The 11898-nt window shown below is 48.1% G+C and overlaps 1 protein-coding gene across 2 annotated transcripts; it reads right to left on the bottom strand.

Annotated features, from left to right (window-relative positions):
- Positions 1-3372: 3372 nt before the first annotated feature.
- Positions 3373-11080, bottom strand: Nagk (N-acetylglucosamine kinase). 2 transcript variants are annotated; one of them, XM_031382324.1, is made up of 10 exons: positions 10783-11080; positions 9200-9284; positions 8978-9076; positions 8166-8307; positions 7216-7326; positions 6501-6613; positions 5613-5700; positions 4763-4860; positions 4374-4452; positions 3373-3659 (listed from the first exon to the last, which is right to left on the bottom strand). In XM_031382324.1, exons 1-10 carry the CDS (start codon positions 10863-10865, stop codon positions 3472-3474), a joined length of 1086 nt encoding a protein of 361 aa, XP_031238184.1. In that variant the 5' UTR covers positions 10866-11080; the 3' UTR covers positions 3373-3471. The 2 variants fall into 2 exon arrangements, with proteins under 2 accessions (XP_031238184.1, XP_031238185.1); XM_031382325.1 differs by having other exon boundaries at positions 10749-11078.
- Between the last annotated feature and the right edge of the window lie 818 nt (positions 11081-11898).

Below are 11898 nucleotides of genomic sequence, written 5' to 3'. Positions count from 1 at the left end.
TTTTCCAGGTTATTGTTATGTCAAAATTTTGCTTTTACTGTAGAGAGATGAAGGTACAGGTAAACAGCCCTGAGTTAGCACTAGCACCCTCAAGGAGCCAGGAAAGAGGGGAAGCCAGAGTAGACCTCTTGATTGGGACTGTGGCAATGAGCATGTGACTGCCTGGCTTTCTGAAGTTGTCCCTTATTGCCAGAGAGGACAGGCCTCTTCAGTAAGGGTCTTGGTTTACAGGATGCCAAGGATAGGAACTCAGGGGTCTGAAAAATTTGACTAGAAGTACCTACTGATGGAAAAGCTTATCCAAGCCATTCTCCTCTGGGAAAACAGGGGTGGAGGGCATGTATTTGCTAAGCAGGGAAAGTAGAAAGGATGCTGACATGTGAAGCAGGGACCCTGACTGATTGTGTCCACAATTGCTATGAGAATTGCTGCCCCCAATCATTTCCTGAGATGGCTGAACAGTGGGTGTAAGTACCTACTAAAGCTCATCCTGCTACCCTGAGGACGTCACCAGACAACAGTTACAATCTGGAAGGTGAGGTTTTTCCTTCTATACAGAAGCTATGGGTGGTAATAGGAACAGAGCAGGAATCTATCCAAGCAATCAATCAAGCTGACAGCATACTACCTGGCCTCTGTCTATTACCTAACCCTCTGCTGGACCCAGAAGTTTCTATTTCCTGGGAATCAGGAGACTAGGACTTTTAGATACTGCTCTCTTCAGGGTGTCAAGCTTAGAAGCCACACTTCCTGTCTTTGGTGAACAGCAGGGAATTCAAGGACAGATGTATCTTTTCTTTTTTAATGTAAAAACCTCCCTACATTTTATTACTTATAACTTAAATGGAAGATTTGCTGGGCTCTTCTCCCCAAATTTAACTTTTTTTTCTTTAAAATGAATAAACATTCTAGGCTACTTAATGCTATCAAGAAAAAAATTTTGGCAGTTCTTAGGATCAAACTCAGAACCTCACATAGCTAGGCAAGCATTCTACCACTGAGGTTAATATTCTTAACCCTGGGAAAGGTTATTAAAAAATTCTTTCTTTTTTGGAGTCAGTCTTGCTGTGGTCCGGGCTATACTTCAACCTCTGACCCTCCTGCTTCAGCCTCTCCAGTGCTGACATTGTAGGTGTGGACCACCAGGCTGTCCTAAATATCTTAATATTGTCCTATTACTATTTCAGTGCTGGGGGTTAAATGGAAGATTTCATGCATGGCTAAGGAAGCATTCCAACAGCAAACTATATCCCTTGAGTATAAAATATATTTCCTATAAAAGTCTCATTCCCCAAATATACATAAAGAGAATTTTGTTCTGCAGATCGTGAGCCTTCAAAAAACAGCCAGGTGTGGGTGGTATACATCCTTAATCCCAGGACTTGGGAGGCAGAGGCAGGCAGATCACTAGTTTGAGGCCAACATAACAGGGCAGCCAGGTCTATATAGCAAGATTCTGTCTATAAATAAGTTAATAAAAATAAACTAATGCTTGAAAAGTAGAAACAAGGCCCCAAACAAAACACAGTTTTGAGCTGGGGCAGTTCACTAATGATGCATACCATATCAGTTATGAGACTTACTGTCAAGTCACTGAGTTTAGGAACTTTCTTTAGTGCTGGAACAACAGCCATATTCATCTTTCTCAGTAAGCCTTTTCACATGCAGGGCCCTGGCCCCTGGTTTGGCTAATGCATCTTTTCTGGATGTTTCATGTCAGTGGAATTAAACTCTTGGTGGTCTCTTGATTTGGCTGGGGCTTTTGTTATTGTTGTTTGGGTTTTTTGGTTTTTTTGTTTTGTTTTATTTTGTAAGGTATTCTTTCATTATTGAGCAGTTTCCTGTTGTTGAGTATACTACATTTTGTCAAAGTCCCTTAAGCATGACTCTCCACCTCCACTTCAGTAAGTCTACACATAGGACTTAGGAGATGCTGTGCCTCTTAGGAACCTCAGCCACTGCAGATTCCTGTGATCCTTGACTTCTCATAAACCTTTGTGCTGTCTACTGCAGGCTAGGATTTTTGAAGTGCTGAGGCCTACTTAATGAGTACAAACAGCACTGCTGTTTCACCCAGAATCAGTGGTGAGATTGCTGAACTTTCTAGTCATGTCCATGGGTACTAAGAGTTGTACAGACTCTGTTGGAGATACATGAGGGAAAGAGGGCTGGTGGTGGAGGCACACACAAGAGGAAGGAGGCCTAAAGTGGAGATGGCAGAGCCAGTGGAACCCGATAACCTGATGATGCCCCAGCTGCCTGGCACCTCCAGTAAACCTAGGTCCAGATGCTGGACTTTGGTTCCTGTTGCAAGTGTTTAAAAGCTTGTTGCTCCAGGAACAAGGCTTTTAAAACCTTTTTTAAAAGGCTAGAGAGATGGCTCAGTAATTAAGAGCACTGGCTGCTCTTAATAGGTTTCTTGCCCCATTCCTAGTACCCACATTGAGGCTACAACCATCTGAAACTCCAGTCCCAGACAGAGGATCTGATTTTTTTTTTTTTCTGGTTCTTCAGCACACACACACAGTACACTTGGAGGCAAAACACCCAAACATAAAATTAAAAAAAAAAAAAAAAAAAAAACCTAAAAAAAGTTTCACTAAAACCACCAAAACTTGAAAAAAGTTACTTAAATTTTTTTGCTCTATAAATCAAATAGCAGCTATTAAAAAATCACACTTGCTGAGGTGGCACCTTCCTGGTTATGCCTTATGGACGCATGTGCTGTGCAGAAGTTGGAGAGAGAAAACAAACCCAGAGGTTAAAACACTAACTAGCATTGTTGCACATCATACCTGGTTAATCAGCTGCCAGCTGGACCTGGGAATGATGAAGAAACCTGCCTCTGGGCAAGAGTATTTCCTAGAAGGATTAGCTCCAGAGGAAAGACCCTCCCCACCAGGCTGGCCGCAGGAGCTGCCCAGATATAAAGGGCTGAGAGAGAAGTCCCTCACTATAACCAGAGCCAGGTGAGCAACAGTCAGGGATTCACGCACACAGGAAAAAAAAATGCCCTGTGTTCCTACAGCTACCAAATACTATTAAGTCAAAATTGAGACTAGGATTGTAATGTCTCCCAAATCCTACTGGGAAGCTTGGAATGATAGATCTTGGGTCATTCCCCAGGAGGTGGGCATAGACACACACGCAGTTCTATCATGAGGAATATAACTGCCAAGAGGAAACTTGGGTCCCAGCTTCTGGCAGCAGAAGCATACAGTGTAGAAATGAGAAGGGCTGGGCTGTTATGTGCCTAAGAGCCTGGTGGGTGCATGCAAGCACCTGGAGTGGGTCTTTAAACCGAGAGCTTGCTAGGTCAACCTGCTGGAGGTGCTGACAATGCACAGCAATGTGTTGAAGATAACACCCTGCTAGGGAGGGAGTAGAGTGCATTTATTTTCTTCCATATGTTTTTAAAAAAGGAAAATCTCCCAAAATTCAGTGTTGGCTGAATGGGAACGGGGACAGCCCCTAGAATGTATAGGAATAGAAGGCAATGGCATTGATACTGTAGTCCATGGGAAGGTGGTATCCAATGTGCTTGGCCCCCAGGCTGGCACCCCCCAGTGCAGAAGAATGCCGTAACTTCATCAGGGTGAAGCTGGAGAAGGCGTTCTGTGCCTGCTGCTCTCGGCCCAGTGTCAGCGCCAGGAGAAAACCTGGAGAGAAGAATGCAAAGAGAAAACCAGCAGATGGAGTTTCAGTGCAGACCCCAAGCCATATGCCAACCATCCAGCACAGAAGCACCAGGATGCTATGGGTCCTGGAACCTGCAATCCAAAGGAACCTGCATTCCTCAACTCTGAAGCATGCAATACCCACAACTTCATGGTGCAAAAATCTAGTGGAGACCCTTGAACTGTTTCCGAGACTAATGGAAACCCTACAACAGGCTGAAGTGAGGCTGGCCAGAATGCTAACTCAGAGTGCAACCACTAGTTACACTAGTGTGAGCTCTAAGGGGATGAAGAGATGGCTCCATGGTTAAGGGCATTTACTGTGCTTCAGAGAACATGGGTTCAGTACCCAGCATCCACATGGTGGCTCACGATCATCTGGACCTCAAGTTCCAGAGGATCCAACACCCTTTTCTGCCTCCTTGGGCACTGCACGCCCATATGCACAGGATAGACATATGCTGACAAAAACATCCACATAACATAAAGGTAAATTAATCTTAAAAGGTGATTAATATGTCATTTTGAATAGAACATCTTTTCAGGGGCTCGAAAACTGGAGCTCTGCAGTGGAGTACAAGCTTTGCAAGCACATGCTTCAGGAGGAGGTCTTAGGGCTCAGATAATGAAAAAGGCGCACTTCCTCCTCCTTTCTAGTTGTGTTCTTTGTCTCCACCCACACCCACCCGGTCTTACCTTCCTTCAGTAGCTCCCAGCTCTTCCACACTGAGCCCACACACAGAATGGGGAGGCCAAGCTTCCCTTGGAACAAAACCTGGGAAAACAGCAGAAAATGGGACACTTCGGGCTGACCTTAACCCTACTCCTCACCAGTGTGAAACAGAAGGTGGACTCAAGGAGAAAAAAAAAGGCAAGGAAAAAAACAGGAGTCTTCTCTGCAAGGCAGAGAAGAAAAGGATGGTCAAATAGAAGGATGGAGAACCTAGAAGACAGCACCATATGAAGCCAGTCTCTACATATACAGAGGCAACAAAGCGTATAGAATTTGATGGGACAGTCTCACCACCCTAGGCTCAGACTTCATTCAGCTGCAGGACTCCCCTTTGTGTCCTGTGTCAACTCACCGGGTCAATCTCTGGCAGTACTGCCACAACATGTTTGCCCAGCATCTCCCCAGCCTTCCTGAAGATGTACCTGGAAAGAGGGTCTCCCTGGTGTGCACCTGGGGCAGGGAGGAGAAAGGGGCTGGAGAATGTAGGAAGCAGCCTGCTCTAGCCACTCTCTCTGAAGTGAGGCAGCAAGCACAGGCCAAGTTAATGTCAGGATGGATGCCCACGTTGGTGAGCAAGCCTCTTCCCACCATTCCAGGTACCTCCCCTCCCCACCCCCCACCCCCGCCAGTGCCAGTGCTAGCAGTAGGACTAGAGTCTGGTGAACTATTAAATCACATTATTGTGTTTGTCCCCAAGGGACAAGGGACAAGGGACCCTATCTGAGAAGACTGCTGATTCTGTTGATGACCAGCACTCTCAGCAATGTGCTGTGCCCAGCCTCACCCAGCGTAGTGTTTTTAACCTCAGTACAGAGATAAAATAAGTAGGCTGCCCTGGACTAAGGAATCCAAGTTAAAAAGGAGTAAGCCTTACAAAATGCCGACATGCAGGCTCCTCTCAAAGCCCAAATGAGCTTCCTGAGCTTTCTAACCCCTGCTTCTGTGCATTTATCCAAAGGACAATAGGTTCTCAAACCCAGGCATGCAGACTGCATCAGCCACATGGCCACCAGGGAGAAAAACACAGGTAATCCAGTGCTGTCTAAGTCCTGGCTCTAACTATCACACCAAATTGAGCCACAGACTCCAGGTTACTTGTTGAGACAGCCACCAGCACACAGGCCAGCCTTAACTATGTTCCACCCTCCCATTAGACATGCCTTTGGGGAACCAAGTTACAAACAAACTGGCACCTACAGTACCTTCTGCAATTTTCTGGCAAAATCCAGCAAACTTGGATTTGTCAAAGTCCCTATACAAGTGGGTGAGGATTCCGAGCCGATCTGGCACCTGAGAAATGGGGGGACACAAGCAGTCAATAGAAAACCTCTAGTCTGTCAGCCAGAATGGTTTTCCTAGTGTGTCTACTGAAATGACCAAAATAACTGGGTGTTATTTTCTTTTTGAGACAGGGTTTCTCTGTGTAGCCTTGGCTGTCCTGGAGCTAACTCTAGACCAGGCTGTCCTAGAACTCACAGAGATCTGTCTGCCTCTGTCTTCCAAGTGCTGCAATTAAAGGTGTGTACCACCACTGCCAGGCTTTTTCTTTTTTTGTAAGCTTTAAAATTTATGGAAATTTGAGATCTCTCAATTGAGTAGTTTTCCTCAAGATCAATTACATTGAAAAGATTGCTTCAGTTAGAGAGCAGCGCTCCCATACAGTCCCTGCTCAAAGTAGCAGACTAAAGGTTTTGAGAAGTGATGCAACCAGGAGATTGATTTGTCTCCCAAACTGTTGTCCTCTACCACCAACTTAACACATGTAACCCTTCTGAGTCCCCAAGAACACAGAGATTCTCCAAGCACATTTTAGTGAGAATGAGGTAACTGTCAGCATCTACAGAAACATTACTGTGTTTTAATCTTTTCTCCTTTGGCTTTGCTTAAATGTTTGCAAAAATGACTAAAATTCCTAAGATGAAGTGGAAGTCACACTTGTCTGAACACACTGCCCACACTGAATCTGTCCTTATCTACCACTTCACCCTGCTATTCCAACCCACCTGGAGACCTTAATCCTTCTCTCTTGCAACTTCATCAAAGACCCCAGTGTCCTACAACTAGGTGTACATGACTATGGTAGGAAGTACCTGGAAATAGTTGAACATGGCCTGCTTGACATAGCCAATATCATGAGGAGCTACCTCCAGGTTGTCGATGGAGTCAAACACAATTTTCACAGCTTGGTGTGAAATCCAGTAGGCTGCCAGGACCAGAAGGTGAAGAAGACAGCCAATCACAGATGCAGTCTCCTCATCAAGAAAGGCTCTCAGCTCAAGACCAGTTAGAAGTCACTGATCAGTGGCTAGTGGTTAGTCAGTGGTTCCCAGTAGGGGAAGGAGGCTTTTGACCAACTGTTTGACAGAGCCAGCAAGGGAAAGCTGTAGGAAGACTGAGTAAGTGAACTTGTCATGCTGGATCTCATTCAGAGACAAGAGTGGTGAGCTGTCACACACAGCTGCAGCCACAGCATGAGCTGGACCCAAAAGCCACCAAAGAAATGTAAACATGCTGCCCCAAAAGTGTTTCTAGACCCCAGCCCCCTTCCCATTAGCAGGGAGTTTCTGGGCAGCTACGGCCTTAACCTTCAGTTTCAATCCTTCCCTTGGGTCTCCAAAAGTCAAGAGGTAGGCAACACCACTGTGCCATGACGCATACCCTAGGCATGAGAGGCTTCTAAAGGAGCAAAGTGGTAACTCTGTGATTCTCCCAATATTATCCTGTACTCTGCAATGGGTTTAAGAGCTATTTCAGAATATCTGTTTAGGTTTAGGGACCAAGGAAGCAGGTCCTATGTGTACTTACCTGAGCCCTCGTCTCCCATCATGTGGCCCCAGCCACCACAGCCACTCTCAGAGCCATCTGGGTTGATAAGCCTACAGTTGGAGCCTGTTCCAGATATGAGCACAATCCCACCTGGGGAGAGGGCACGGGGGGCTCAGTGTGGCCAAGGGCCCGAATAGAGCAGCAGCTTCCCACTGCGAAAGATAGGACAGAAACCAGCCCCACAGTGGAGGAATCACCACCCATCCTCCTAGAACAAATAGCCCACTTGCTTCCTCTTCCAGGGGATAGCAAGCCTGCATCAATTCAAGAGAACATGGCTCCCAGCCAGGCAGACTTCAAATGATCTTGGCTTTACTGAGTACCTAATGCTAGAGATTATGGCAGACCCTCCCTGTTCTTACAGTGACCATTAGCACCATAAATCATAGATATCCATGCCCCTCCCCCACTCCTACATGAGGGAAGTAAAACCCTTCCACAAAGATAGGAGAGCTGTCAAACTAGAGTGTAGGCCAGTTTCAAGTTTGAGATCTCATAAGGTAGCCCTGGCTGGCCTAGGACTTATTTATGTAGAACAGGCTGCCCTTGAACTTGCAGTAATCTGCCTGCCTCTGTCTCCTGAGCATTAGATTAGAGGTGTGTACTGACATGCCTGGTGAGACTCAGTTATATACCAGCACTCTAGGATATCACAGAGTCCCACACTTTCTACTCAGTAACTTCGGCTTCTGCCCCCCAGAGATTCCACCCCTTGCTTCACACAGACACTTTTCCTGCCCTCCTTCCTCCTATGGCCCCTTGTCCCTGCTCTAGCAAGGGTATTAATATGCCCAGGAAAGGGCAGCAGGGAGAGAATAACAACTGCTGCCTTCCAGATGTTAGTAAGATAAGTTTTGCCAGCCATAGGAAAGGGGCTTCCCCCATAAGAGGGTTCATTCTCCACCTCACTCCTCCCTTCGCATCCTCACCATCCGGTGTAGCTGTGGCGATGGAACCTGCTGCATCAGTGGTGATTAAGTAATTCTCACTCAGGTAGGGAAATCGGTGCTTCAACTCCTCAATCAAGAGCCTCACTGCATCCTCCTGCTCCCCACCACTCAGGGACAGGCCCTAGGCCACAAGGGAGAGAAAGAGCTGAGCAAGGAAGGAGGGAGGAGCCCCAGACCAGCACCTTCCTTAACACTTCTTCCTGAGAGCCATCTGGTCATACTCAGCTCACCCAATCTAGCCCCCTCACCCACGACAAGCCCTTATAAGGTCAAGCCTGCAGGAACAGCCTGGCCCAGGAAAGGGTGGAGGGAAGAAGACACAGACCAAAGAACAAGGTGAGGGGGGTGTGAAGAAAACAGCTTGACTTGACATACTGTGGGGTCTACTGTGCCTGTATAGCGCCCTTGCAGATCTGGAAAGTAGCCAGAGCCACAGCAACCTGGGAGGGAAAAGAGCTTAAAGCCCCTCAGGCTAGAGGGTGCTTGATTCACATTATCTCATTTTCCCAACAACTCTTAGTATCTGTATTTGCAAAATGAGGAAACCGGGGCTTAGAGAAGGTAAGTGAATTAAGGGGCACTAAGTTGAGTGCAAAGCTGAGGTTCAAATCAAGGTACCAATGGGTCTCTGGAGCCCCATCCTCAGCTTATAGATTATTACTGAAACCACAAGAATGGACAAGAGCAAAGCCTCTGGCCCTAGAGACCTCTTTCTCTAGTCATGAAGCTCACCTAGTCCTACTGGCCGCCTGCCTCAGCAATGCTGATGGCCCAGACTCCAGCTGACTCACCAGGCTTCTAAGGGGTACCAGAGGATCCACTCCAGCCTTTCGTTTGGCCTTGTCCACCATCTCATTGATCCTCTCTACACACTGGTCTGTGCCGATCAGCTGGCCCCAAGAGGGAAGGAGGAGTTAGAAAGGCTTGCAGGATCTGTACTGCCCCTACCAACTACTAAGAGGCCCAGCATGAAGGCCAGGTTCTCTGGTTCCCTCAGGATGGCCTTTTTTTACCCAGTGGTTTGTGCTCAGTCCATCTGCTTCTGCCAGGATCTGCCCATCCTCAGAAAGTAAAAGGGCTTTGGACCGTGTGCCTCCCCTACAAAACACAAGAGGGCACTCAGTCCTGACGGAACTCCAGGGAGAGCCAAGCTTGCATAGTAGTCTCTCACAAAAGTCGAGGGCAAAGACAGCTTCAGCAAGCCCAACCTCCCAAAGCTACCTCTTTACTGCCTGCTACACTCTGGAAAGGGAAATGAGGCTTTGCTTATTTTGCCTGGTTGGTCCTACTTCCTCTGCAAGATCCCACTTATCACCAGGACCTTAAAATTTTTCTTGTGTAGGACTTCTCCACACATTAGTAAGCCCCTAGTTAGCAAAGACTGCTCTGAATCAAGAGTGTATTGCTTAGCTTCTCATTATGAGCTCCACTGGCTCCAGAGTGATTACCTGTCCTAACCTATCCAGAGCATGGCTGAAACGACTCACGGTAAATACATGGGAGGGGATAAGCAGACCTCTCAGAACAGCTAAGGGCTACTTTGAGGTTCTGTCTTCTGACACTAGGGTCTTCAAGACACCTGTGAGAAATGATCACCAGACAGGGAGAAACTCGTAATGCCCTCAGCAACTAAGCCCTCCCGAGTTAAATCCCTGGGGTAAGTGGTAGTTTAGAAGAAGGGTGATCCGTGGTGGGATGATGGCCTACTGATCAATACTTCTTGTAATAGACAATACAGTCTCGATCCAACTCAAAGAGTACATCAAGAGTACATCTGAGGGGATATTAATGCATGAGACAGTAGACTAAAAATCCAAATTAATTTCTTGATAAACTGGGAAAAATAAGTTCTAATTTCCATATGGATATAGCAGGGCTAAGTGCAAACTCCTACACTGTGCTGAGGGTTTTTCCTTGCAAGGTGTCAAAAATAAAACCAGAGGTCATCCACTTTATCATTTCACAGGAAGAGACTTCCAGGTAAATCAGCAGTAAGAGCTTTGAAACCAAATCTTCCTATCATGTCCTGATTTGACACACCCAGTTCCACAAAATGCTTGTCATGCGCAGGGGACCGGTTAAACCACCATCTTGCTCACTCTTGTCCTTGCTTTATATATGTGGCAACTGAAGCCCAGAGAGGGCAGACGTCTCACCCAAAGCCATGCTCAGTAGAGCTACTTCCCAAAATCAAACAGACCAGCTTCTGAGCAGGAGAATATAGGAACCAAGGGCCTTCGGGGCTGACAGCAGTGGAGGATCCCGAGCACCAAGACAAGACAGTACTCTGGTGACAGCTGCTTAACTCCCGTTTTCCCTGGAGCATAAATCTCAGTCTCGGCTTCCACCTCTTTCCCACGTCCACCCGCGACCCGCAACTTCCCACCTGACCCCCAGCTCCGCACAACTCTCTAGATTGACACAAGAGCCCTGTGGCGGAAAGGTGGTGGCAGGGAGGGGCGTGGTGGCACCGTGGAGCACAAAGGCACCGGGTATGGTGTGGGTCGCCGCCCCCTGCCCCTTGCTCCCGGACGGACAGCCTCCGGCCGGTCCAGCGCTCACCCTTCCACGCCACCATAAAGTGCGGCCATACTACCGTTGCCACCGCAGGTCCGCTGTAGCAACCTCCACCCTAGCCGTGACTTCGCTCCCGCCCGTGCGGGCACCGCCCCGTGTCATGTGACCGCGAGGTGCTTGCGTAGGGTGTGGATGCTACATCCTCTCTCGCCCAGGCTGTCGCGCCCAGCCTTCCTCTCTGGCTTCTTCCAGTCCTCTGTTCAAGTGCTTCCCGCGGAGGCGGAACCCCAGCTGAGGCTCCTGGGAGGGTGTAAGAAGGAACCGAGGGCTGCCAAGAACCAGCCGGAAGCTGCTGGCAGCGGCGCGCTTAATTGAGAAGTACGCACGCGCAGACGCTTGCGGAGGCAAGTTCAGAGTCTGGCGGAAATGTCTGAGGACCAGGGCGGGAGCCAAGGTCCAGACCACACCCACCTCTATCCTGCCCTACCTCACCCTGGCTCGTGAGCGCGCACTCTACTTTGGGCTGAGAACGCTGAGCAGGTCTCAGTGAGGCCCCAGCCCGCACTGAGTTTGTGCGGTGGTGAGGATAGAGCCCAGGGATTCATGTACATCAGGCAAGCTCAGATCTACAAGTGATCTGAGCCCAGCTTTGTTCTTTTTGGATAGTATCTCTTCTGTATAACCCAGACTGGCATGGAATGCAATGCTGGCTCAGCATGCTAAAAGCTGGCACTCACAGACCATGTTAAACCTTCTGGCCACCACCTGCTACTCTAATCTAAAATGTTCAGTGGAACAGAAGGAAGAAGAGAGGGAGACACCGGTAGGTCCTGTAGAAGAGTGGTTCCTGTGTGCCTCCTTAGGCTCCGGAGTGTTCCAGGCCTTCGAGACTTCAGATGGAGTCTCCAAGTAGCTAGCTGCCTCTGTCCAACCTCAGACCTCGGTGCCTGCCTCCTGTGGAGAAATCTTAAACTGGGATCCTCTTTCCCTATCAGCAAAACAACCGGACCGGTTGTGTTTTGATGTAAACAGTTGGGAAGGTGGGCACACAGAGTCTCAAGTATCCCAAACTCACCTCACCTGGCTGAGGATGACCTTAAACTCCTGATTCTCCTGCCCCCACCTCCCAAGTGCTAGGATGTTTTGGTGTAGGCATGCCTTCTAAGGTTCCAAAGTGAATGAACTCTTTACCTCC

Source organism: Mastomys coucha, unplaced genomic scaffold (assembly GCF_008632895.1).
Source record: "Mastomys coucha isolate ucsf_1 unplaced genomic scaffold, UCSF_Mcou_1 pScaffold20, whole genome shotgun sequence".
NCBI lineage: Eukaryota > Metazoa > Chordata > Mammalia > Rodentia > Muridae > Mastomys > Mastomys coucha.
Note: the sequence above shows the minus strand (reverse complement) of the source record. Positions and strands in the feature narration are given on the sequence as shown.